The sequence below is a fragment of the Carassius carassius genome, chromosome 33 (assembly GCF_963082965.1).
Source record: "Carassius carassius chromosome 33, fCarCar2.1, whole genome shotgun sequence".
NCBI classification, from domain to species: Eukaryota; Metazoa; Chordata; class Actinopteri; order Cypriniformes; family Cyprinidae; genus Carassius; species Carassius carassius.
The window spans coordinates 6,135,039-6,160,616 of NC_081787.1; the positions used below are offsets into that span (position 1 = coordinate 6,135,039).

The 25,578-nt window shown below is 38.7% G+C and overlaps 1 protein-coding gene across 7 annotated transcripts in view; it reads right to left on the reverse strand.

Moving 5' to 3' along the window:
* Positions 1 to 24,849, reverse strand: part of LOC132113587 (muscleblind-like protein 3) — a 43,967-nt gene extending 19,118 nt beyond the window's left edge. For 3 of the 7 annotated variants that reach the window (XM_059521425.1, XM_059521423.1, XM_059521421.1), the window contains exons 1-5: positions 24,563 to 24,849; positions 11,951 to 13,063; positions 1,482 to 1,646; positions 1,182 to 1,382; positions 236 to 469 (exon numbers count right to left, since the gene is read on the reverse strand). In XM_059521425.1, the coding sequence (XP_059377408.1) occupies positions 236 to 469; positions 1,182 to 1,382; positions 1,482 to 1,646; positions 11,951 to 12,124 (774 nt within the window). In that variant the 5' untranslated portion in view covers positions 12,125 to 13,063; positions 24,563 to 24,849. The remainder of the gene's footprint in view (positions 1 to 235; positions 470 to 1,181; positions 1,383 to 1,481; positions 1,647 to 11,950; positions 13,064 to 24,562) is intronic. The other 4 variants (XM_059521426.1, XM_059521424.1, XM_059521422.1 and 1 more) reach the window with 2 other exon arrangements.
* Between the last annotated feature and the right edge of the window lie 729 nt (positions 24,850 to 25,578).

Here is a 25,578-nt window from a genome sequence, read left to right on the forward strand (position 1 = left end):
GATATTTGTAAATAATAGAATTTTGTTTTATATAGATTAATACAATAAAAATAAAAATCGCAAATTATGTAGCTTAATTATCAATATGACAACTAGTCCATGGTGTTGCCATATTGTCTTTACACAAGGCATATTTCCACAGAGTATTATCTTCTATACTGGGATGTGTGATTGTCATAATTATGGGAGTTAGTGCTTGTGATGTCATTATAATGGGATCATCTCTGTAACTCACCATTGCAGCAGCATTCTGGCTGGCTTGGTGCTGCGCCGCCTTTATCCGGGCCTGTAAGTGAGCCGGAGGGTGAAAGTACTTGCATTTGTCACGGGTGCATCGGCCCTTGATGTAATCCATGCAAACAATGACGGAGTTCTCACTGCCATCCACCATGGCGGCTTCCATAGGGTGGGCATAGCGGCAGTCGTTCTCCCCGCGTGTGCAGTTCCCACGCTGGAATTCTCGACAGACCTGGGACCAGGACAACAGAGATTTAACATCACCCATTAGTCAGATTAAAAAGCACGCTTTGTGACAGTTCTTCTCATGACACAATAGCATTATAAACTACACTTATACATTTGTAAAAAGATGTATGGACTTCGTCTAATTCTATTTCTATTAGGGATATATTATATTTTTTAAACTAATATTTAATTTAGGTATGTATTTAAGTATAATTTAGTATATGATTACTCATTTACGGCTATTGTGTTACAGGATTGGTTCACCATTTACGCTTGTTTTATAGCCAAACATTGGCTAAATATGGTCTAAAGTCTAATGAATAAAAGCTGGAATACACTTCATGACTTTCACACAGTTTTTTGCCCTGATTGACAGTCTGGAAGAGTCAGCGATAGATGGCAAAAGTCAGAGCCACACTGCAGATTTCGTGCAGTCGGATGACAGATTTCACAGATTTCTTTTAGCTTCAGACGATGTTTCCATCCAGTCGGAGGACATCAAACACGTTTGATATTATGAGCTGATTTTAGAACACATACTAATGTCATCTGTCATGTATCTTCTAACCTTTAGAAAAGTGACAGCACACTTTTTGAAATGCTTTTTAAGTCTGTAGGAGAGATGATTTAGAATGAGTTACACGCCGAATAAATGTATAGCAACCGTTTTAGAGATATTCCAAGAGAAAAAGCAAGTTGTTAACAGTGTTTAACACCTCAAGCTTGTCTGTGCGAACATGTTTCTGCGTTGAATTTCCATTGCCCATGGCGATGCCAGTGGGGCTCCCCGGGACCAGCACGGGGGCGCTGGGCAGAAGTTCGGGCATGAAACTGATGCCCGGGCTCATGTGGCTCAGGTATGGGCTGAAAGCCATGCTCGGACTGTTGGCCAAGGAAGGCGTTACTGGGAACGATGTCTGGATGAGAGACACAAATACAACAAGGGATAATAAAGCAATGCTTTCAAGCCAAGAGAAACGGTCGTGACGTTATTGGTTATTAAATTCAGATCTCACTATTGGCTGCAGCTGAGCTCCAGGCAGCATGAACTGCATCTGCTGGGCCAGCATGGCTGCTGCGGTCTTCTGCTGGATCAGGTTGTTCCTGCCGTTTATCTCCAGCTGGGTCTTGAGATGAGGCGGAGGATGCAGGTACTTACAGTTATCACGTGTACAGCGACCCTTAGAGGGGTTGAAGAGGGAGACACAGAGAGACAGGGACAGAAAGATGAATTGCACTGAATCTCAGCTACTAAAAGATCCAAGACTGCGTGACAGGAAGATAAGGGCGCCATGATTGAGAGGATAAATTAAACAAGAATCCCTTGACATTCAAGCGTAATGATTCCAACTTTCAAAACCCCGTCAAAAGATCTAAACTTCAAACGAATAGAGGAAATGTATAAAACAATTTCAATACCTCGAACTGAATTGACGGTGACAGCCTTCTCTCTCTGTCTGTCTTTTTGCATCCACAATCTGCTCGTCTGTGCGGCTGACAGATTATAGAGCCCTTGTGGCTGTTGTACATGCTAATACTACATATGGGTCGGACATATAGCTTTGTTTATCACCCAGCTGTCCGAGCAACATGTTGAACAGTAAGCAGCAGACGCGGTTAAATACACACACCAAACGTTCATGAGCGGGGTCGATTAGCTGCGAGACAAACTCAATGAACCCATGGAGCGACACCATTTGTTCTGCAATGCGTAAGGTACTGTAATAACCCAGAAGGGAAAGATGTCATTCCATCAGTTCAAGAGTTAAATACTTCTGCTGATGGTCTGTTGATAAACTGTCTCTGCTTCCCTTAATACACATTTATTTTGTTCCTTTAGGCAATTTTATACCTTTTACAGGTCAAGGAGCTCTTGGGATGACAGAGGGATGAAGCAGGAACCCGTTATGTACGGTACAAAACTGAGAATTGCATGTTAAATCTAGCCTGTAATATGTAGGCATTGGTCAGAATGGTTGAGTAATTGACTAGCTGTTAAACTTAAATCATCTAGATTGTTTTTTAAATAAATAAATAGTTTAAGGGGAGGGGTTAAGAAAAGTAAAAGTCACTGGTGAAATCAGCTGAAAAAGAAAGTTGTTTGAGAGTTGGAGAAGTATATTTTTTGAAAAATAATAAACAAATATAAAAAAAAATAAAATAAAAAAAGAAAAGGGACAGTTCATGCTAAAACAATTTCTGTCATTACTTCACTATTGTTTTTCTTTATGATTTTCTTTCTTCTGTAAAACACAAAATACATGATAAAACAGAAGCAGGATTTAGATTCAGGTCTAACTTCTACAGTTTATTCTTAAAGAAGATTTGTAATCCTTATGCTACTTTTCAATGCTAACAAAAACGGCACTGCATGTCTTCCTTTAATACATTCAGATCTTTGTGGCAGGAAGAGTTGAAATATATAAATGCTTAACATTGCTCTTGCAAAAACCACATGCCAGATCATAAGGCAACAATTACTTTTTGCTGTTAAAACTTCAATTACTATTATTTTTATTTTCTATTTTTGGGGTGTAAAATACTTTTTGTCTCATGTCATCACAGCTTCACAAACTGAACTGAACTGCTTATCAAGGAATGCATGGTTCCAATGGGATGGAATCTGAATGGAATCCCAACGCATTCTATGGAATTTGCTGAAACAATAAATCCCAATGGTATCTGTGCAATGCTAACAGTTCAGATGGAATGCCCAAGTGTCACTCCATATGAATGAGATGTGTAAGTGTCCACCAGCTACAGCAATTTAAACACTTTCATGTGTCTTCAACAACCTCGGGGCAGCTTTTAACAGTGATGAAGCCCTAACAAAATTTTAAGTGAGCTAGTGTGGGGGTGTCTCTTTGCTGGCCAGGGTGATGTGTTGCAATTAATGAAGATGAAAGTGGGTGTCTGGAGTGTCAGCGTGCAGGGACAGCGTGATCAATGTGTGCTGTCGAGGACTTGGTGATGGTTCACCATCTAACTACTGCATCATTCAGTGCAACTCCCACACATGCAGCTCCATATGACACCTAGTCACACGTAGCCAGACCTTTGACTAAATGGCATAAAGTGTGGTCCACACTGCAGCCTGTTCTGGCCAAGAACTGTCCAATAAAGCAGGCTCAATATAATCAGAGTTGGAGTGTTTCTCTATAATAAAGATTTCATTCACTTCAAAAACTGATAATGTGTTAAAGTACAACATGACAACAAGCAATGTTCATATGTTAGTCTCACAGCATCATCCAATCTGAGAATCATGCTAGTGCTCACAGGAAGAGTATGCATCTGAAAATCTCACCTGAAGTCTCAATGTGACCAAGGTTATGCACTGGATTCACACGGCTTGGTATCATTTAACTTCAATTCAAAGTCTAATGTAATGTCTAAACATTTCAGTATTGTATATACACAAACATTGTTATAAAATGCATTAAATAATCATTTAATCAAACAAAATTAATATTAAACAGTTTAAATGTATTAAATTTGTAATTATACACCACAGTTCACAAGTTTGGGGTCAATAATTTATTAGGTTTTTGAATATCTCTTATGCTCACCAAGGCTGTGTTTACTTAAAAATACAGTAAAATCAGTAATATATTGTGAAATATTATCAAAATTTAGAGAACTGTTTTCTACTTTAATATATTTTAAAATGTTATTTATTTCTATGATTCCTATGATTACTCCCGTCCTCAGTGTCACATGACCCATCAGAAGTCATACTAATAAGCTGACTTGCTAATATTAAAATGTTACTTGAGCACCAGTGTTAAAAACAGTTGTGCTGCTTAATATTTTTATGGAAACAGAACGGTGTTTATTTGAAATAGAAATCTTTCATAACAAAAAATATCTTCACTTTAACTTTTGAAATCTTTGCTGTCACTTTTGATCAATATAATGAATCCTTGCTGTATAAAAGTATACTTTTATTCTTAAATCTTACTTTGGGAGTGTAATTACCATATTTATGTAACGTTACTAAACTATCAATAGAAACATGTAAATGTGTTTAAGTTACATAATGTATTAAAATAAAAAAATATTGCAATTATACATTTTTTCCACATGCATTTGGCTGTATTAATGTTAGTGATTGATTATTAACTTGACTGCAGATACATAACTCATAAACTTTTCTTTTAATGAGATTGGACCTTTTCAAATCAAAAAACTATTTTTGTGGGCAATATGCATCAGCCAGTCTATGAACAGACTGGGGTAGTGATTAACGGGACGGTCGCTGGGTGTGGCGTCCGCGGCTGATGCAATACATAACAACACATCGCTACAAGTCTTCTTAATAAAGCAATCACAGGCAAGACACTCGCATACAGAGATGTCACAGTTATGAGCAACATTTGTTAATTGTATGCTCTGACACTTGTACGACGCTTTCACACACTGACATTGAGTGCAATTGCATCAGCGGCATGTGTTGTGGGAGTGTGTGGGTAATGAGCAAACCGTCTCAAAGGAGCAGACAGGTGATCCTGCCAAAGCACACATGAGAAACAGCCACACAGCCAAGCTTTAATATTCGGGAAGACAGTGAGAACACGCCGCTCATTTCAATAGTACACAATGATACAGAAAGATGCGGGAAACATGCTGAGGGCTCTGACAGAGTCCCCACGAGCTGAGAAACGCGGGAGATGAAAAGCTGTAAGTCATGTCATGTAGGATGGACTAGGTCAGGAATCTCCTTTGCGTAGTCATGGTTACACACCCGGCAACAGAGAGTAAGTTTTGCCTCATACGGTCTCCTCGCTAATGATTGGCCACAGAAGAAGAAAGGGAGAGGGAGGAAGAAAATGAGAGAATGCACAAATGAAGAAAGCAGACTGCGTATCTGATTAAACCACAGTATTCTTTAATTAAAATCTAAGTGCGGAATTTTTTCATGGTGAATTTTCCTGTACAAAAAGCTAATTCTTAAACAGACCTGATATTCCCGATAATTCTATTTGTCCTTCTTGAAGTCATCTACCATATTTTCCGGACTATAAGTCACACTTTTTTTCATAGTTTGGCTGGTCCTGCGACTTATAGTCAGGTGCGACTTATTTATCAAAATTAATTTGACATGAACCGAGAGAAATGAACCAAGAGAAAACATTACCGTCTCAAGCCGCGAGTGGGCGCTCTATGCTGCTCAGTGCTCCTGTAGTCTACCACTGAAGACATAGAGCGCCCTCTCGCCGCTGTAGACGGTAATGTTTTCTTTTGGTTCTTGGTTCTAAATAAATGCGACTTATATATGTTTTTTTCATCATCATGACGTATTTTTGGACTGATGCGACTTATACTCAGGTGCAACTTATAGTCCAAAAAATACGGTACAAATCTTAGCCAATATTTCTAGTGCCCAAATTGCATTCAATTGATCAGAAATGACAGTATAGACAATTATAAATGTTCCATTTTCAAATAAATGAAATATTAGGGGTGTGCAATGTTTATCATCTCCGACAATATTGTAAATGTTGTTTTAACGATGTGCAAGCTGACATTATTGAGCATGTCGCTCACTTTGCAAAACACAAACAAAAACATGTCAAAACAGCATTTACTGTGTGATAATCTCTATTCGAATGCAGTCTCAATGCCCCAGTAATTTAAGATAAGAAAGCAAAAATATCCCTCTATGCGTTTTTGTTTATATTTAAAAGATAAAATATAGTTTAGTAATATCACACAAGCATGAGTGCAGTTTTCCTCAATAGCAGCATGTGATCGCAATCATTAATGTGATATTGATTTTACACAACAGTTCAACAAACAAGAAGCTAATAGTGTGTAAGTTACATTTGACAATGTTATCTGTTTATTTTTTATGTTTCGACAAAAAAAAGTCTATTCATCAAAGAATCTGAAAAAATTGTATCACCGATTCCCCAAAAATAATAACAGATGTTTCCTGAGCAGCAAATCAGCAAATTAGAATGATTTTTGAAGGATCATAGCTTTGCTATCACAGGAATAAATTACATTTTAAATTATACTACAATAAAACACAGTAATTCTAAACGACAATACTAGCTCACAATATTACTGTTTTTACTGTATTTCTGATCAAATGAATACATAAATTCTGCAAAGAGTATTCTGTTTTCCATGATATGTCCCCATTAAATGTACTTCCTGGAACAGTGTCTCTTCAGTGTCCATTTAGTTGTCCTATTTCCTAAAAATAGCTTGTCAACTCATGTTCATGTGAATTAGATGTAGCAAATTACAGAACCTGCTGATTTAGTTTTTCAGACAGAAGCCTGTGCCAGCACCAGTGTTACGTCAATATCTGAATCACATTGACATAGACTAGCTGACTGCCTAATTTATGCATCTATGATATGTTTTCAAGCAAACCGAACCAGATTAATGGTCAATGAACAGCAAAAAAGCAAAAACAGGGACTGGTTGAAGGAAGGACACAGTAGTTGCCATTAGGGCATATCGATAAATTAGCAGAGATATGGAGCTGTGGAAGGACACAGAGGACGGGGGGTGGGGTGAGACTGGGTCTGGAGATGCATGTTGAAGATACTTTTTTAACATAAAACAACCAATGATCATGACTGAAGGAGAACATAAGCAAGTTTTTAGCACTAAGGTTTTTCTGCAAATGCCACTTAAAGCATTAGTACACTTGCAAAATAAAAAATAAAAATTTCTTACAATTTAATCGACTTCACCCCCATGTTATCCAAGATGTTTACTTATTTCTGTCCTTGATGGCAAAGAAATGAAGGTTTTGAGGAAACCATTCCAAGTTTAGGTTTAGGGGTAGGTTCGGGGTTAATACTTAGCTATTACCAAGTTATTGCAATTACTATAATAAGTACATAGCATGTACATGTGGAACAGGACTATAAAATAAAGGGTAGCACTTTATTTTACAGTCCTGTTCCTCATGTACATACTATGTACTTATTATAGTAATTACAATAACTATGTAATAACTATGTACTAACCCTGAACCTACCCCTAAACCTAACCCTACCCCATGTAGTTACCTTGTATTACCAGAACTTTCTTAGATAAATACACTGTAAGTACACTATAAGTACATGTAAGTACACGTACTGTAAAATAAAGTGCAACCAAATAAAGTGCTACTTATCATTATTTATTCATGAAAGGAAAGCGACAACAATCCGCTCAATTTCAGACAGACAAAATCAAGTCCCACGCTACATTTTTTCTTGTTCAGGAATGCTTTTCACTCAGATATGTCCTAAAAGTGGAGAAAAGATGATCACAATTTCTGTTTCATGCCGACTTTAAGCACACCTCTCCTCAGCACTTCAGCAGGAACCATTAAATCTCCTCAGAGACACACACACACAAAAACATCACAAAGGATTTCTCTCATTTATTTTCTATAGCTTTATTTTATCTCCCTCCCTCTCTCAGTCATAACAGCAATCTAACCCTGAGTTTTTAGATAGTGATGGCTGGCTGCGTTTACGGTTCTGATAAAAACAATCAAACAATTGGATGAGTACATAATCTACACAGGTCACTGGCGCCTAGTGCTAACAACTGTAACACGGTTCAGAGAGATTACTGTATCCAATCGGTCGGTGCTGTTGCTAGGCCTCATGTAGCTTTCTTTCTCTTTCACTCCTCCTCCTCCAGAGCTCCCCCTCACACGCTGCACACAGCCAAAAAATGGCCAAATAATACATTCTAGCTCAAAGGAGGAGACAGCTGCTGCACTCAGACAGAGAGGGCCTTGTCTGGCTCTTTCGCTGCACATAAACACATACGCAGAGATATAAACACACAAACACATTTGTTGTGTTCATAGCGCAATGCTGAGCGCCACGGTTAATGTGAGTCCTGATTGAGCCGTCCAGTCCAGAGTGCTTCTGCTTCCTCAGATTAACATGGACAAATCAGAAAATAAAAGGTATAACAAGCGTGAGTTAATAAATTGAGGAACTGACAAAAGATCCTATTTATGAAAATTCATCCAATTTTCTTAATGTTCAAAATATAATTCAGAATGGCCATCTCATTTAAAACCGAGAATATTCACAAAAGAGAAGTTATCTGATGTTCTGTTGGTTTCTTTTCATTCAGTTCCAATGAATAGGGACTGAGGACTGAAAGTTCCAAAAGTATTCAAAAACATCACTGATGCATCATAAAAATAATTAATATGGCTTGTGTGCCTTATTTCAAGATGTCGTACAATGAGTATGTGGAAAAAACAAAATTATTTTTAAGTTTTTACATCCACCGTTGACATTCAGACTGACAGCAGAAGGACTGGGGACCTTGGCTGCTTTGAATGGCCAAGGACTAGGGGTGGTAGTATGACCAAAATCTTGTTTCATGATATGAACAATTTTATTTCACAATAACGATATGTACATCAATAAACATATATATATTTATTTATTTATAATATATATATATATATATATATATATATATATATATATATATATATATACACATATATATATATATTAAAATTAAGAAAAAAAAAGCAAATTACAAGCACAAAAACACTGCAGTATTCGCTCTATCAATCAAACATGATTTCCATTAATTATGACAGACAGCAGCAGGTAAATAAGGCTGCTGTCCCTTTAAGACCGGCTGCACGGATCCAATATAGTGAAACACATCCGCTTTTCACCCAAATGTTTTACATTTATTTAACATTTAACCGACAGTGTTTTCTTAAATACTCCACATGACGGGCATTATGACATTACTGTGTGCGTATTTGAGATTTGTTTTCGCGATCGCATGCTGTCGAGAGAGGGGCTTTCAGTGCGCACGCTTCGGCTGCATCGGACCGCATTGAGTTCTTTTCCACTGCTTACTGCAATTAATAACTCTACCAAGCGCGTCCCACTCTATATTATCTCATTCATTAATGTTTCCTTATCGCTCAAAAGGTGAATAACGTTTAAGCAGTACTGTGTTACGCAGATATATTTGCATACCGTAGAATACATGATATAGCAAAATCTCTAAAGATAGACACTTTATTTTGTGGTAATGATATATACAGTCAAACCGCCCTGCCCTACCAAGGGCCGCTCAAGAGGCCATTTTACAGACAGGTAAAGCAACCAATCATGTTTTGCTTTTTGTGCAGCATCATATATTCCCACAATAACAGAGTGGTGTGTAAAACTCTTGTACATATTTTAAAAAGTCTATCTCGCAAACTTTACATATTTCACATACTTTTGAAAATCCAGCATTTAGTTGATCCTGATAAGCGCTTATTGTCATAGTTGTAAACACGACCTCTTCTTCGATGAGGGAGTTTGGCATTACGGCATCTTTGTTTCCAGGGGGAATGTTAAAGAACGTCACATGCGCGTCTCCCGGAAATTCTGTATAATTCAACCAATCCGATGATGACGTCAAAACTCCTGAAGTGTTTCCAATATTGTCTGCAATATGCATCAGACATTCAGCCGACAGACTGTGGGAATGATGTCTGAGACTGAGACTAACATTGAAATTAATCTGATTCATAAAGCCATGAATGATTCATTCATGAATCAGACTGACATTGAATTCATATTCACTGCTCACCAAAGTTGCACTTATTTGATCAGAAATGCAGTTAAAACAGTAATGTAGTGAAATATTATTGCAATTTAAAATAACCTTTTTTCTATTTGAACATAGGGATTTAAAGATTCACTCAAGTCAAACTATAAATTAAATCACTTCAGTAACTGTCTGGTTAAGCTCAGCATCAAAATCTGACCTCAGAAGACTACACAGGGTAGTCCGATCTGCTGAGAGAATCATCGGTACAACCCTTCCTTCTATTCAAGAACTGTACTTATCCAGAGTGAGCAAAAGGGCCAGTAAAATCACTCTGGGCCCCTCACATCGAACACATTTCCTCTTTGAACTGTTGTGATCTGGTCTACGCTACAGAGCACTGAGCACCAGAACGACCAGACACAGGAACAGTTTCTTCCCTCAAGCAATCTATCTAATGAACAATTGATAACGACTGTGGAACACACTACACTACACTATTTATATTTAAATACACATACTTATTTATCTAACACACATACTTAGTGTACACTTAAATTTTGCACATTATATACCTGTACATACATAACTGCTTTCTGTAATATACCTCCCATACAATTGTCAATTTGTATATTGTCATTCCTTACCTACTTATTTGTATTTTTTGTATTTTATTCTTTTATTATGTGTTTTCTTGTTCTGTCACTGTCATTCTGTTGTACTTCGGAGCTTCTATCACAAAAACAATTCCTTGTATGTGTAAACATATCTGGCAATAAAGCTCATTCTGATTCTGATTAAATGTTTCCTTTTATTATTGCTTTGACAAAATGCTGCACGTTTCTTTTATGAAACTGAAATTTTAAAACAAGAACCAAATCAAATAAGTAACACAAATAAAAGAAATCTCTTCATATAAACAAAATAAGGCTTTGTCTGTGCTCTTTCCATTTAAAATTAGAGGCAGGCAACCACTGTATTTTAATCATGATCCAAACAAAGATGCTGCGTACATGCAACATGAGCAGTTTATAATCTAAATCAGATTGCATAATTTTTAAATTTGAAGCAAAAACAGAATGATTAAAGACAGTAAGTTCCCCTCAGACATACATTGATATAAACTTCTACCCCTAATTGAATCATCACATATTTGAATACATTTTCAACCGGCTCGTGGTTAATTGTTACATTCTTACTTACTGACCAACTTTTTGAAGCATCAAATCTCCAGTTCCCATTCTGTATAATAGCATGACAAAAAGGTAAACTCCAGTAAATTCTTCAAAATTCCTCCTTTTGAGTTCCACAGAAGAAATTCATAAAAGTTGGGTGACATAAGGGAGATTTAATGATGACAGATTATTATTATTATTTTTTTGAATGAACTGTTCCCGTTCCCTCTAAAATGGCTTCATCATGCTTCCAAAGAAAAGCATTATTTAAACATAAGATGTACCAAAAATGACCATATATGGTTAAGTAGATAACCCTATGACATTAGCGTGTTTTTGGGATATACCATAGTACTCTAATAAATACTCTGGGAAGTAAAACACTCTCAGAATTCATTGGTAGTCCATCAATATGCTTTTTTCAATGACATATTTGTAAACTTTGACATTTGCTAATCCTAACCTCATACTGAATATTTGTTAACTGTCCCATGGTGGTACTTTTTATAAGAATTGACCAATCCATGACCAGAAATTGGAGTGTTTTAGTCTGAATCTGACAGAAAAATACACTCAAAGGCTGATTTCAGGACAGGAGAGAGATCACTACTCAGCGAAAGAGCCTGGAGGTGTTAGAGATATCTGACAAAAAGTGTGTGTGAATGATGAAATCTGCACCAAAACATAAAATAATGCTCTCATGGTTAATATATCAGTTCAATAGTAAAACAAACGCTTGTGTCTGTGTGCACATGCATCGAGGTTACCTTGAGAGAGTCGAAACAGGCGATGACGCGGCCGTTCTCCACGTGGCAGGTGCGAGAGGGGTGAGCGAACTTGCATTCAGCGTCCGAACGCGAGCAGGTTCCTCGCTGGAACTCTCTGCACACCTCCAGCGTCAGCCACTTGGTGTCGCGACCCATGGTCACATTGACGGCCATGGCAGACCCTCGGCAAGCGGCGGGTGAGTGGAGGGCTGGGGTGTGGCAGCCAGGCGTGATGAAGCACAAGGGCTGCAAAAAATTAGCACAGTGGCAAGGAGATCCTCAGACTACCAGTCTAGAAATGAAAACCAAACTCTCTTATTAACAGGAAGGGGGCATAATCTGTTGATCAGCCAGTGAGGAAGTATGACGAGAATATGAGATCTGTTTAAAGTCAGGAAGGGAGGACGATGAATCGAGTGTGATGAGGTGGAGTAGGTCAATGTGACATGCTGCGGTGCATCTTCGGCTGCCGTTCAGGAAAACAAGGCATTAAAAGTAGAGTAGAGCGGCACTTTGTATTTGTCTGCAGTGGTCGCCCCACTGTCTAGACTCACCCTCCAGAGCTCTGGGTTTAAAATAGACCTCTTGCATTGATGTAAAATGGACTTTCTCTAAATTTAGGCTTCCGAAACTCCTTGCCCTGTTGCCATAGGCACAGCAGTCCCTAAAGATACTCGCATATCTGAGTCGCAAGGGATGGAGAGACTGCAGAAATGAAGAGAGAGACACTTTGAGAACCCAATAGGGAAACTAATCGACAGGCGTCCTTGTATTAAAAGGTGAAATGGCGAGCAGGCGGAGCTGGAATTGAGGAACAGGCAAATGGGTTGATTGACTGTCACGGTGAAATATAGCCCGAGCCAAGGCCAAGCGCACTCGCACACGCACACGCTCAAGTCAGTGGAGAAGAGAGCACTCCGAAGCGCAGACCAGTCAGGATGGGAGTGTGGATGCAGAGAAGGGCTTCCGCAGCATCCAGATGAGGCACTTTATGGTGATGTTAGTCTTCTTTCACTTGAATCGCTTTCTCATCCCTCCTGCTCTCCCTGCGTCCCTTTCATCGCACTGACGTGTCCTCACGCACTTCTAAGAGAGTCCTTTGCAACAGGAGACCTGTCTTTGCGAAAATACACAAAAAACAAAAGCAACAAACTCAGTTAACACAGCTTGTTCCGTTCAGAACAGCCAAAACACTTTGCAAAAGAAATAATTTAGCAAAATACAAGCAATAAAAGTACAAAACAACAAAGAACATGCCTGAAGCTACAGCTGTTTATGTTGCAAACCTGTAACTGGGGAATACAGAGGTGAGCGAGCGACAAACAGAGAGAGAGGCTGGAAGCGCATGGCAGAAAGCGCGAGTGAGGGAGTGCACGAGAGGTGGAGGAGGAGTGCAGACGGGAGGCAGGCAGCAATGCAAAGGAAAGGGAAGGCTGTGTCTTGATTAAGAGATACAGGGAGGGAGGGAAAAGAGGGAGGAGGCAGGGAAAAGGAAAGAGAGAGAGAGAGAGAGAGAAAGAGAGAGAGAGAGAGAGCACACATGGGAGACAGCAACGTCACTTTACGACTCTGGGGCAGATGGAAGCGACAAAACAGCGAGGCATTAAACCACGCGCCGATCGCATTCTCAGAGTTCAGGATCTAAACGCGGCTTTTGCGATTGAAAAAGGAAGTAGAGCAGCCGGCAGGAAGGGCAAATCCCCATAGCTGAGATGCAACCGGGCAATGTGGATCAGCCAATCAGGAGGAGCCTGATGTATTGATCGTTAGTCTCCCCACCCTCTTTGTCATTGCACTGCTCCTTGGCTGATTCGAAGGAGAGTGGCTCTCTAGCTTTCCTGGAGCATTATCAGGGTACAGGCGATCACAGGTGGGATGATGAAGGGAAGAGAAAGGAGAAGTGAATCTATGGTTATTGCACCCATTCTACACGGGAAGGTGTGCGGGGTGGAGACGGGGGGGGGGTTGTTCCACAAGGAAAAGTGAGTTGGTGTTTAGGGTGGGTCTGGCATTTGATATGCCGTCCCTTGAGAGAGAGAGAAAGAGAGAGAGAGAGAGAGAGTACAGTGAAGAATAATCAATGGCGTGATGACCAAGCACACTGGAACCGATGCGCGAGGGAGGGATGGATAAATGAATAAAAGGAAAATGAAAACAAATAAAGCAGAGGTGAATGAGCAGACAGTGAGGGGATTAGAGGAGAGGTTAAGGCAGATTATATCTGTCCCGTGTCTCACAGCGATAGACACAGACGGAGGAGGCGGCAGGTGGAAGGGGGGGGGGGGGGGTGGGGTTGATTGGTGAGCGCGTGATCGGAGCACGCAGACAGAAGGTCCTGAAGGAGAGCAATGCGGTGAGGGAGATCGGGAGTGAAACTGAGCAAGAGAAGATGGAAATTGAATTAATGACACCCACCTCCAAATACAAGAACAAAGGCACTAAATGCAGAGCAACATAACACCGTGAAAAGCAGAAAGTTGGTTTTACAGCAGGCTGACGAGCACCCTCCCCCAATATCAGCCCTACAGTGAGATCGATGAAGACCACCCCCCCGGGGAACGTGAACCTGCATTGAGCCGTTCGTCAGCAATGAAGTTAGCTCATCTCTGTCTCAGAGCGGAGCAGCATGGTACTCAGCCACACCTGCTTCCTGCACGCAAAAAGCGAAAGGCCAATTATCTCATTTATATGTAGGCAGGTGAACGGAGAGGTGATCCGTGAAGAGAACATGTGGCTGTGACGTCAGCTGCTGCGTCTGAGTCCCTCCGCAGATGCTGCTATTACCCTAATGTGTAGTAAAAGCATCGCCCGCCTGATGATTGCTAATTTCCCTTCGCAATGATATTCATCGCTATTTCCCAAATTGGAGGATTTTTATCTTCGCAGCTTGTAGAGCTAACGATCACACACAGCCCGAAACAATGGGACTGGTTATAAATAGATGTCTCAAACTGATTTTCCAATGTGATTAAGTAAATTATTAAGGGAAAGTAGACAGAGGAAACACAACCTGACTAGTTGCTGTACATCTAGCCTACAGTTATTACAAGCTGTTTTTAAAAAAACAGAATAAGGCTACGTTCACACTGCAGGCTGAAACGACCCAATTCAGATCTTTTCATGACAGTCTGAACTACACAGATCCGATCTTTTCAAATGTGACCCAGGCCACTTGGGTATGTGGTCCTGAATCCGATACGTATCCGATCTTTTGAAATACAACCTCCGTCTGAACGGCCAGGCCACATGTATCCGACCCGTATGTCATTGATACGCTACAAACGTCATAATTCTGCGTTGAAGTAGGCGGGAATGAGAAGATAAACAACAACCATGGCGGACGATGCTGCTGAGACCAGTCAATGGAAGGGAAGCGAGGTCACACCCACACGTTTCTCTGTACCGACGTTGCTAACACTGCTCCACAAAACGCCATGGCCAAAAACCTTGCTCTCCTCCTTCTTTTTAACTTTCTTCTTAAAACGAGAAGATTGTAATTGTGCTTGCTTCCTTGGGAAAATAACTTTAATATTGCAAAAAGAGCTCCGCTGTTGACTACACTGTTGTTGACATCCATGTTTAACATTAGCTACTTCAGCAAAAAACGAGTGACGTCGTTGACCGTTGAGTACTCTTCTGCGCATGCGGGTCACTTCTGGGTCATTTCACGTTCACAAAATGTCGCATTTAATTGGAAATGTGAACGGCCTTGCAAAAAAATAAATTTTTTTCAAAAAATCAGAATTGAGCATTAAGCCCTGCAGTGTGAACGTAGCCTAACGGTGCATATTATATTGGGACCATTTGGATTATTGGCTTATATTTAAACAATTGAATTTACTTTATCTTTATCTGTCTATATTGAATGTATAGGTCAGTTTTGGATATTTACGATCACAATGAAACTAAAGCAGGGATTTTTTTCTTCTGCAATGTGAAGTACATTAACAAGAGTGAGAAGTGTGTTAATGTGAAACTTGAAAAATGTGTAGGTTATGGACTTTCCATTGGTTTTTGTTTGGATGGAGGCTGATCTGAACGCAAGTTTGCTGTCATTTGTAAGAAAGGTGCAACCTAATTGATTGGGGAAGTCCAGCATACATCACCAGAGAAAGACTGTCAGTTCACTGGAAGATCAATCTATGACATCTTGACTAAAATTACATGGTACTTTTTTTTTATGAAACATGCATGGATGAACTGTTCACAATGAGATTGGTAGAATGCATTTAAAAAGAAAATAGGATAAAAATTTATGAAAAATATCATTAGATTATAGTAAAGGTCATTTAAATGTAAAAAATAGGAGAAATGCACATTTACAGTTAAAAAAAGTAAAATCATAGAGAAAAAAAACGATGATTGATAAGATACTGATGGATGTATCATGCACCCAGAAATACAATGATACCAGAAACTGTAATCAATTTATTTATGTTTCATAAACCATCTGAACAATGCAAAAATGATTCAGAATCTGAATTTCCTCAGCTTGCTCAGGCTGAGCATGCAATACATTGTGACATTAAAAAACAGCAATGCAGTTTTTTTTTCATGTGCATAGTGGAAAAACTAACTTGTTAATGGATTTTGAAAAGGGCTACAAACACACTAATGGAAAAATATATAGGCTAGATTATATACAGCAAAACTTGCACTAAACCTGGAAAAAGCTGAAAAAAAATGAAAGAAAAATATGAAAAATCCCCAAAAAACTAAAAATAAATAAACAAATAAAAATAAAAACCTGATAGATAGAACTTCAGATAGAATGAATATCGCTAATGCATGGACAAGAAAACAAATAAGCTTGTGCTGGATACTGGTAATGCCAGTTATATGTAGTACAATTGTTATACAGGCTTGTGTAAGTGCTGGTTGTGTTTAGTCAGTTTACTTTGATGTTCTACAGCAGGAAGGTGGCTATACAGCATGGCATACATATGTGTTTCTGGCGCAGATCTACAATAGAGACTGTAATTATCAGAAGTGTGGCGGTGGCGAGTGTGTATTGTTTCTACAAGGTCACTGAGTCATATACACATCGCACTTGTAGCAGTGTCCTTCAAGGCGCCGCATGTGCATGCACAAGAATCAAGGAGAAAGTCAATAACTGGAATGAGAAACAAATATCTTTTAACAGCACTTGGCTGTGGTTTGTAGACGCTGTAGTGTACTGTTCGAGGCCATTTCAGTTTGAGAAGTCAACAAAAATCACACCTACTGTCTGTCTGTGAGAAATAACATTCTTCCTGTAAACCAGACATTTGACAAATTATCTTCTGTTGTGTTCCACAGAACAAAGACAGTCATACAGGTCAAATCTTTTACTCACCCTTGTTTTTGGGTGAACTATCCCTAAAAACCAGAAAACCAGTCTCCAGAGTTTGTTGTCTATTCGAGACCCGCTTGCTTAGATCTTGGAATTATTGATTATAGAAATCAAATCAATATAAAAACAGCTGACCTAGGTGTAACAATTACAGTGATTACTACAGTAAACACTGTTTAGTGTTCATTTGAGGTCTGTTTTAATCATTTCAAGAAGTCTTCTACTCTAACTCGTGTACTGAATTGACAGAATCAAGCATTTATGTGTAATAGGAGGAATATTAATTGAATTGAAGTAAAAAAACAGACTACAATACAGTAAAAACCTGCTGACCAATATAATTTACAGCCAACACAAAACTCAAGGCTTGATGAAGCAATATTCTGCAGACGTGTCTTTTTTCAGGTCCCAGCGGAGTTCAACATTTTGCTCATGTAAATAAACCAAAGGCCAAGTGGCCTTTCATATGTTTTATTTTCATGGAAGCTCACAGTCTTTGAGACATGACTCACATGGAAATGGGGAAAATGAACAATGCAGCACTTCCATGCTCATAATCATAACATAAGCTGATCTTGAAATGCTGGGAACGTGATGAAAGTCATAAAGTCCCTGCATTCAAACGACAAGCATTTTCAATACGGACTGCCGCTCTAACAGAATGTGGCACTGAGTTTCCAAATAAGCCCAGAAAAGCGAGTAAAGTAATTACACTGGAATGATATGCAGAACCAATGCATTATTGAATCTGGCTCGTTCGCATAGACGCCAGTGGGAGTGTGAGGGTCAGTTGGCAGAGGTCAGGGCAGGAAAGAGAGAAGTCTGCTGTTCCAACGCACTGCAGCGCTCAGCAGCACTGGAGCGCCACAACATAACCTTCATACCACAGAGCTGACGCATGCAGGCGAGCCCAGCATGACCAGCACACACTGCAGCTCCACCAGCACAGCACATGCTCCCCACATGCATTCTGCTTGCTGCAGCTTGTACTGCAGCATTTCTCACAGCTAGGAGAGAGTTCAGTAGCTCACAGTTAACCTTTGCATTACTTCTTAGAGACAGTAATCATTTAGTCACCCTCATGTCGTTCCAAACCACGGATTGCTGTACGACTTTCTTCTGAGGAACATAAAAGAAGGTATTTTGACAAAAGCTATTGAGAAGTCAATGGTCACCAAAACTGCTTGGTTGCCAATATTCTTTAAAAATATATTCTTTTGTGTTCTGCAGAAGATAAAAAGTCATACAGGTTTGCAACTACATGAGGTTGAGTAAATAGTGACAGACTTTTTATTTTCGGGTGAACTGTTTCTTTAAATGTCTCATGTGTGCCGGTGAAACCGTAGGTAGATAGATCTAAAATAGGAGGAGAAATGAAACTGAATCCACACTTATTCTCAGAAACAGAGTCATGCTTTGGAGAATTTGAGATTTTAACAAGGTTTGCCATTTTAGTTTGATTTCAAATAGCTGTTTGTTTATCATTTACTTTTCTTGAAACGACAGTTCCCACTTAAAATTATGGCATTATTCTCTCACCAAAGAGAATTAAGCTGTCACGCTTCTAAACAACAAAAAGCACCATGAAGTATCATAAAACAGGTCCATACAACTTGTGCAGTGCACTATATTCTGTAAGTCTTTTGAAGTCATGCGATGCCTTTGCATGAGGAACAGACTAAAATTTTGATCATTACTAATCGGAAATCTTCACATCCATGCTATGTGCCCTTGGTGTGTTCATGAGAGAAGTAGCAATGTCTCATTCATAAACAAATTTTTCTCGTGAGTCAGATCTTTTCAACTAATTTGGTTGATTTGGTTAGCAAAGCTGGACTAGTTCACAAAGCCACTCTCAAAACTCAGTGATCTGGTTCATAGTAGGGTTGTGACGGTGAGGAAATTTTCCCACAGGTGAATCGACGTGTGACAACACAGAAAATACTGGAATCACTGTGGGGACGTTTCCTCTTTTCTTCGCATTCCTTCAAATAGCTTGTAAAAGCGGCATGTGCATTTTGCTTTCACTTTCAAATAGTGGCAATTCGACTTGAAGCAATTGTTAATTTTTATTTCGTTTGAATTTACCCGCTTTTTCTTCACTTTTAAATTGCTCAAAAGCGCCATGCGCATTTTACTTTCACTTTCGAATTAGCAGCAATTCAGCATCAATTGCTTAAATGCAACAACAAAATACAACATCAAACTCACTTTAGCCTATATATATATAAAACATAGAAATTTAATTAACAAAACGAATAAAAAACACACCATGCTATAGGGAAGGCTATGCCTAATATACAATAACAAATAACTTGTAAAAAGTTTAAATAGTTATAAAAAAACTGAAAATAAGTCCATTTGTATAATATATAACCATATGTAGAACCGTAGAACATTTATTATCAAAACGAGTAAGAAAGCTTGGAGGCATGGCATACACCTTGATGTCAAATAAAATAAATAAATTACACAAAGTTTAAAAAAACATCCAAATCACCTTAGATACACAGCAAAATTCAACAGGCAAAAATATTGCCAAACATGCGCTTTTTACTTTCGTTTAGAAACTAAATCATCCACCATCGTCTTGTCTGTCTTACTCAGTATATGATAATTGGAGCTTGACATCCTCACTTCAGAAATTCACTATTTGTGTACAGATATGTAATGACATAAGTATGACTATCTGATTGCAGCATTCTCATGTTTGGGTGGACTGTTCCTTTAAGAAGCGTTTTAATGAATAGAAGCATGCTTCTTAAAATGTTTGAATCTTTTACTTGAATAGTCCAGCCAAAAATGATTTGTTCATTAATCAGACTGATTTACTTCTCAAGATTCGATGGCCTGCCCTCAATATTTCATTATCCACCAGAATCCAAAATTGAAAAACAAAATTGCTATCAAACAAAGATATAATACTTGAGACATATAAATTAATATAAAAATGACAGTTTTATTGTTCATTTGTCACTTTGGAGATTGACATCTTTCAAAAAAAAAAAAAAAGAAAAATTACTAATTTTTTGTTCCTTCCTTTAAGAAGAGTTTCAGAATAAGAGTCAGTATAAGATGGCTGCATACTTCTTTAAAAGTTTGAATCTTATGAACAGACACACTGTCCTGTTCATTACAGGGAACAACCTGTTTGCATGACATTTAAAGTACAAGGCTGATAATTGCAGAGAATCTCATGCAGAAGTACGACCCAAATGTAACAGATATTGACCCCTGTGTGCACTTCCCTTAATGAAAGGAAACAATGCAAAAATACATGGACACATAGTTCTCTGTTCCCCAGAGTCAAACCTGCAGCATTCACTGAAGAAAACCCCCCAAAAATGGACGGTTCAGACAGCTTAAGGTGGAGACATGCAGGGCCTAAGATGGAGACTCAAGAGCTTGTGAGACAGGACTGGCAGAGGAGAAAAGCCCCCAGCCACAGGGGAAAATAATTAGGTTAAGTATATATAATCCTTTCAGCCTATTACAGCCCCACTGCCTCCATTCATAAAAACACACAGCTGCCTGAGCTCGCTCACCAACTCACAGCAAGGACAGAGACACGTACGGTGCTCTGGAGAGCACAAACAAACTCTAAAATCATAGGCTTAGAGCTACATGACACATTACAACAGGCTGAGCCTCTTCCCCTCTGCCCAGCTCTGTGTGATGCAACATCGAACTGTTGAAACAAGACAACTGTGAGGAGCAAGTGCACTATCAAAGACCATCCTTTTAGCTGGTGCAAATTTTCAATGTAATATCAAATTAAACTCTTAAACAGTTTAGCGTAAAAATGCATCGTTGAGAAATTTGAATGCACCACCAGTGAACAGAAAACTCTATGTAAACAGTTAAATATTTTAGAGTATAACAAAAAATTGTAAGTAACACTTCACAATTACGTTCAAATGTTTAACATTTGCTTGTATCAGGTATTATGAACTATCGATATCCATTTATTTCTCATGTTAATTCATAACTATACTATTGTTCATTGTTCAGTCATATTTGTTCATAAACCTTTAACTAATGTCAATTAATGCAACTTAAAATTAAATATGGTAACACTTTAGTATAGGGACCAATTCTCAGTTGCTTATTAGCATGTATATTACAAGCATACTGGCTGTCTGCCTTATTCTGCATAATCATTAGATCCCTCAGTCCTATGCCATACAACTTAGCAACTACCTTACTGACTGTTAATAAGCAGCAAATTAGGAGTCTATAAAGGCAAAAGTCATAGTTAATAGTAAGTTAATAATGAGAATTGGTCCCTAAACTAAAATGTGACTGTAAAGATTAGTGTATGTAATAACATATACTTGGATTAATAATGTAAAGTTGCTAAAATTCATGTTAGGTAGTGCATTAGCTCATGTAAACACATATTTCCCTCTATTTCAACTTAAAAACTTAAGTTCAGTAGCTGCTTTGAATTAATTTGGTTGTGCAAGTAATTTCTTAACTTAAATGAAACCGACTTAAAAAAAAATCAAGTTGAATTTCATATCATAGCATTTTGTAGAAACAAGACAGGACATCAAATATGACAAAATAATTTTTTATGTAATTCTAAACATCCAGAAACATTCAAAAGCAAGGTTTTAAATGAAGCACATGCTTGGCGAATCCTCATTTGTCTTTGTGCAAATGTGCCCCAAATGATATTTACACGGACAAATGGTGCATTGCACTTTACAGAATAGTGGTTAAAAGCTCATGTGTGAGTAACTCAATCTGAGCGTGTCATAACCTACTTATGAAAAAAGAGGGCAGTGGCCATATTTATAGAACCCAATAGTCTAGTTCTTATAGATTCGGTAGAGAAGTAATATTTACAGCAAGCCATCAAAATATGACAGCGCAATCAATATTCCGTAGTCGCTCAGTGTTTGATCATTTTGCTTTTATCAGCCTAGCACCACGTTTTATTGCCATTTCAAAGCATATGGCATAACGTACCATATTTGGTCCAGCAAAGCGGGAGAGGGGAAATGAGGACATGTGCTTTGTGTATACAGTAACCTCACTGTCTGTTCTTATCATTAATTTTATAGGGTGAATGAAAGCGAGAACAAAGTCCACAACGGCGGTGGCAAACGTGCCTGAACCTGTGGTGCAGTTTCATCACATGTGGCAATATGCGGATATGAGGTGCGAGCGTGTGCACATCGGACTGTAAGGGGCTTGCTAATATCTTATTCCCTATCTGCTCCTTGTGTGGTGAAGGGATACTGCCGTCTTTAGCAGCTCACCTGATTTGACCCCACACCTCCGACAAGTGTATAGCTTCAACTTCTCACGTTTGCCTGACCAGTCGTGACCACCGGGAACTAATGGAGCTTGTCGTCACACAGCGTTCTGTCTCACTGTATGTAGATCTAGTTCTAGTTTAAATCAGGAAGTGAGAGGATAAACAGACCCCTCAGGGAGAAGCAGGGTACGTGCGGAGTATTGCCAAGGTATTGCCATACAGATATATGACCTGTCAGCTATGTGAGGACCTTTAAATCGCAGACATAACAAAAGGGCAGTGATGCCATTGAAGTCTGACAGACACCAGGCCTCTAAAGCAGCAGGACTCCTGCGACCTGACCTTTGACAGTGCACATCATAAGGTGTGAAATCAAACAGAATGTCAACCGTCACTCACCCGACTGCAGGTGCTCTCGCACCATGACTCTAGGGTCTACGTTGTGCAACTGACCTGAAAGCAACTGCATTATTGTGCAAGTAAACTTTTATATTCTTTGCACAAAATCGATGGCATGCAACCAAATAAGATAAAAATGAATTAAAAAAATGAATATGAAGTTCAATGAAAACACTGGCAGGTCCAGAACCCCTTCTAATTTGTGAACAGGTAAATAAAACATTCTCCGGTTTCGCATTACTTTTGACAATGAATTCCAGTCTGGATTTTCAGAAATAAAAGCCAGTGCAGATTTTCAATGTCAGATGGAATACATCAATTAGGCTTTTTAGTAAACAAATATCTCATCCTGAGAAAACATCTTGAAATTTGAATACGGCAGAACAACGAAATGAACAGAAATATGTCCAGCTAATGAAATATTTTAAAAGTATAACAAAAAATAATGGCAACACTTACAATAATGTTCAATTTGTAAACATGTGTTCATTTATTATAACTATTAATGCATAATTAACTAAAAATTTACATTTTAGTGCATTTAATCATTTAGGTTCAGTTTAAAAACTACATTATTGTTACATTTTCATTTATATTTGTTCATAATACATGAACTAATGCTAATTATTAATGCAACCCGAAATGTTAGGCCTAATGTGTGTAAAAAAATAAAAACACTGAAAAAATTTCTATTGCATTATAGCTAGTGTCATGTAGAACCATATTATAAAGTGCACAAATGTCTGTGACTTTTAATAACGTCTTCATATATATGACTGTGGGAACCCTGTTACTAAACAGGTAGCATATACAGGCTTGGGAGTGCAAAATAAAGCTCATAAGACTCCCTTTTTTGGCATAAGGAATGCACACATGACTATCAATTTATGCAACAACTGGATGGATGACAAAAGCTCTGGACAGTTGTCAGTGCTGGCAAATGTCCGATGATGTTAAGGTTTAGCGGGACAAAGGACATTTAACTTCAACACACCAAGATACAAAACCACCCTCACACACTTTTCCAGGACCAACTTTACATGATACAGGAAGCCAAGGACAAATTCAGCTCCCATGGTGGCTGAACATCTTATGGTTGGGACTGCACCCAGCCCTGGCCATGCAATTTGAAATGTCAGCATGACAGCTTTGCTAGTTTTACATGCCAGACACAAAAATACAGCATCAGAAAAGATATACAGCCCACTGCACCTGACTATTGACGTGGGAGAGTTTGATCTCCATCCAACCTGTTTACAAACTAGGCGCTGCTCAGGGCACAACACAGCACTGATGGGAAGCTCAACAGCTGTCAGCAATGCGTGACACCCAGCTGCGTTACTGGCGTTATTTTATAAATGACAGCTTGTGCTTTAAGTTCAAATGAGAGACTTGGCTACTAAGCATAAGCAGAAATACAAATTCTAGACTTATGCGTCACGGTGAGAAGAGGCCATGTGCGCAAAAGCAAGGTTAGCGATGGAGACCCATAAACGAGCGAGCGTCAGTCGTGACAGCGAGCAATGCATTACACCAATCACTAATGCACTATCATGTGCGGCTAGATGGGTTAAAGAATATGAAATATTGGTCTTTACAAAAGCGTATGACTCACCTGTGCAGAGAGCGCACGATTAGAGCTCGAGTGACATCAATCGCAGCGCAAAGCGAAATGAAGATTTATCAATAACTACGTCACGATCACTGGCTGATGTGAGGCGCGCGCTTTGGTTGCAAAAGTTCCCGCGTTGAACCAAGAGCTTTCGTTTGCGCAGTTTCCTGCTTTAAAAGACAATGACCAGCGGCTGCGGGGTGTTTTGAGTTGAACGACGAAGCGAGCGGTGGGGAAGCGAGAAGCGAACTTGCTAGCTGCTGCTAGGCAGAAGACGAGACGAGGGAGGGTAGAAGGGAGGAGTAGAGCGAAAGTGTGCACTGCACTACGTGCATTCCCATGTATTGCTTCCATTTTAGGGGGATTCCCACTCGAACTCAGTGCAAACTGCACTTTATGGATGAGGTCACCTATGATGAGTAGTACGTGAAGGGTTTAGGAAGGGTGGATTTAAATGCATTCAATAAATATCGTTAAAGTACTGGACCTATGTAAATATTTAGACAAGAAGGTCCATCCTCACTCTGTAAATTATATTTTGCTTATGAGTAACGGGCGTTTTAAATGGGCACTCCGAATTGTTTTAATTAAAAAAACTTTACACAATGAGATAAATCTAAATATTATTCAAACATGACATAATTCTTCTAGAAAAGACTGTTTTACTGTACATGGAGCGGGTCGCCCTCTCGTGGACGCAGCCATGATGACATCACGTGACCGGACGTGTCATACAATTGTCTAATTATTATGAATACTAAATGTTAACACATTGCATAAAAAACAAAAATTCAAAAATTATATTTTATATAATATATATATATATATATATATATATATAACTACAACCTTTTCTAAAAATGTTTTTAAAAGGTCAGTGAAAATACATATTTTATACTTGTTCACAGTTCTAACTAGTTTTCCTTGCTCTATAAATCCAGAAAAAAAAAATGTTTAGGGAAAGAGAATGATAAACTATTTTTAGGTTTAATAGTTTCATTTAATGCAACAATGGATCA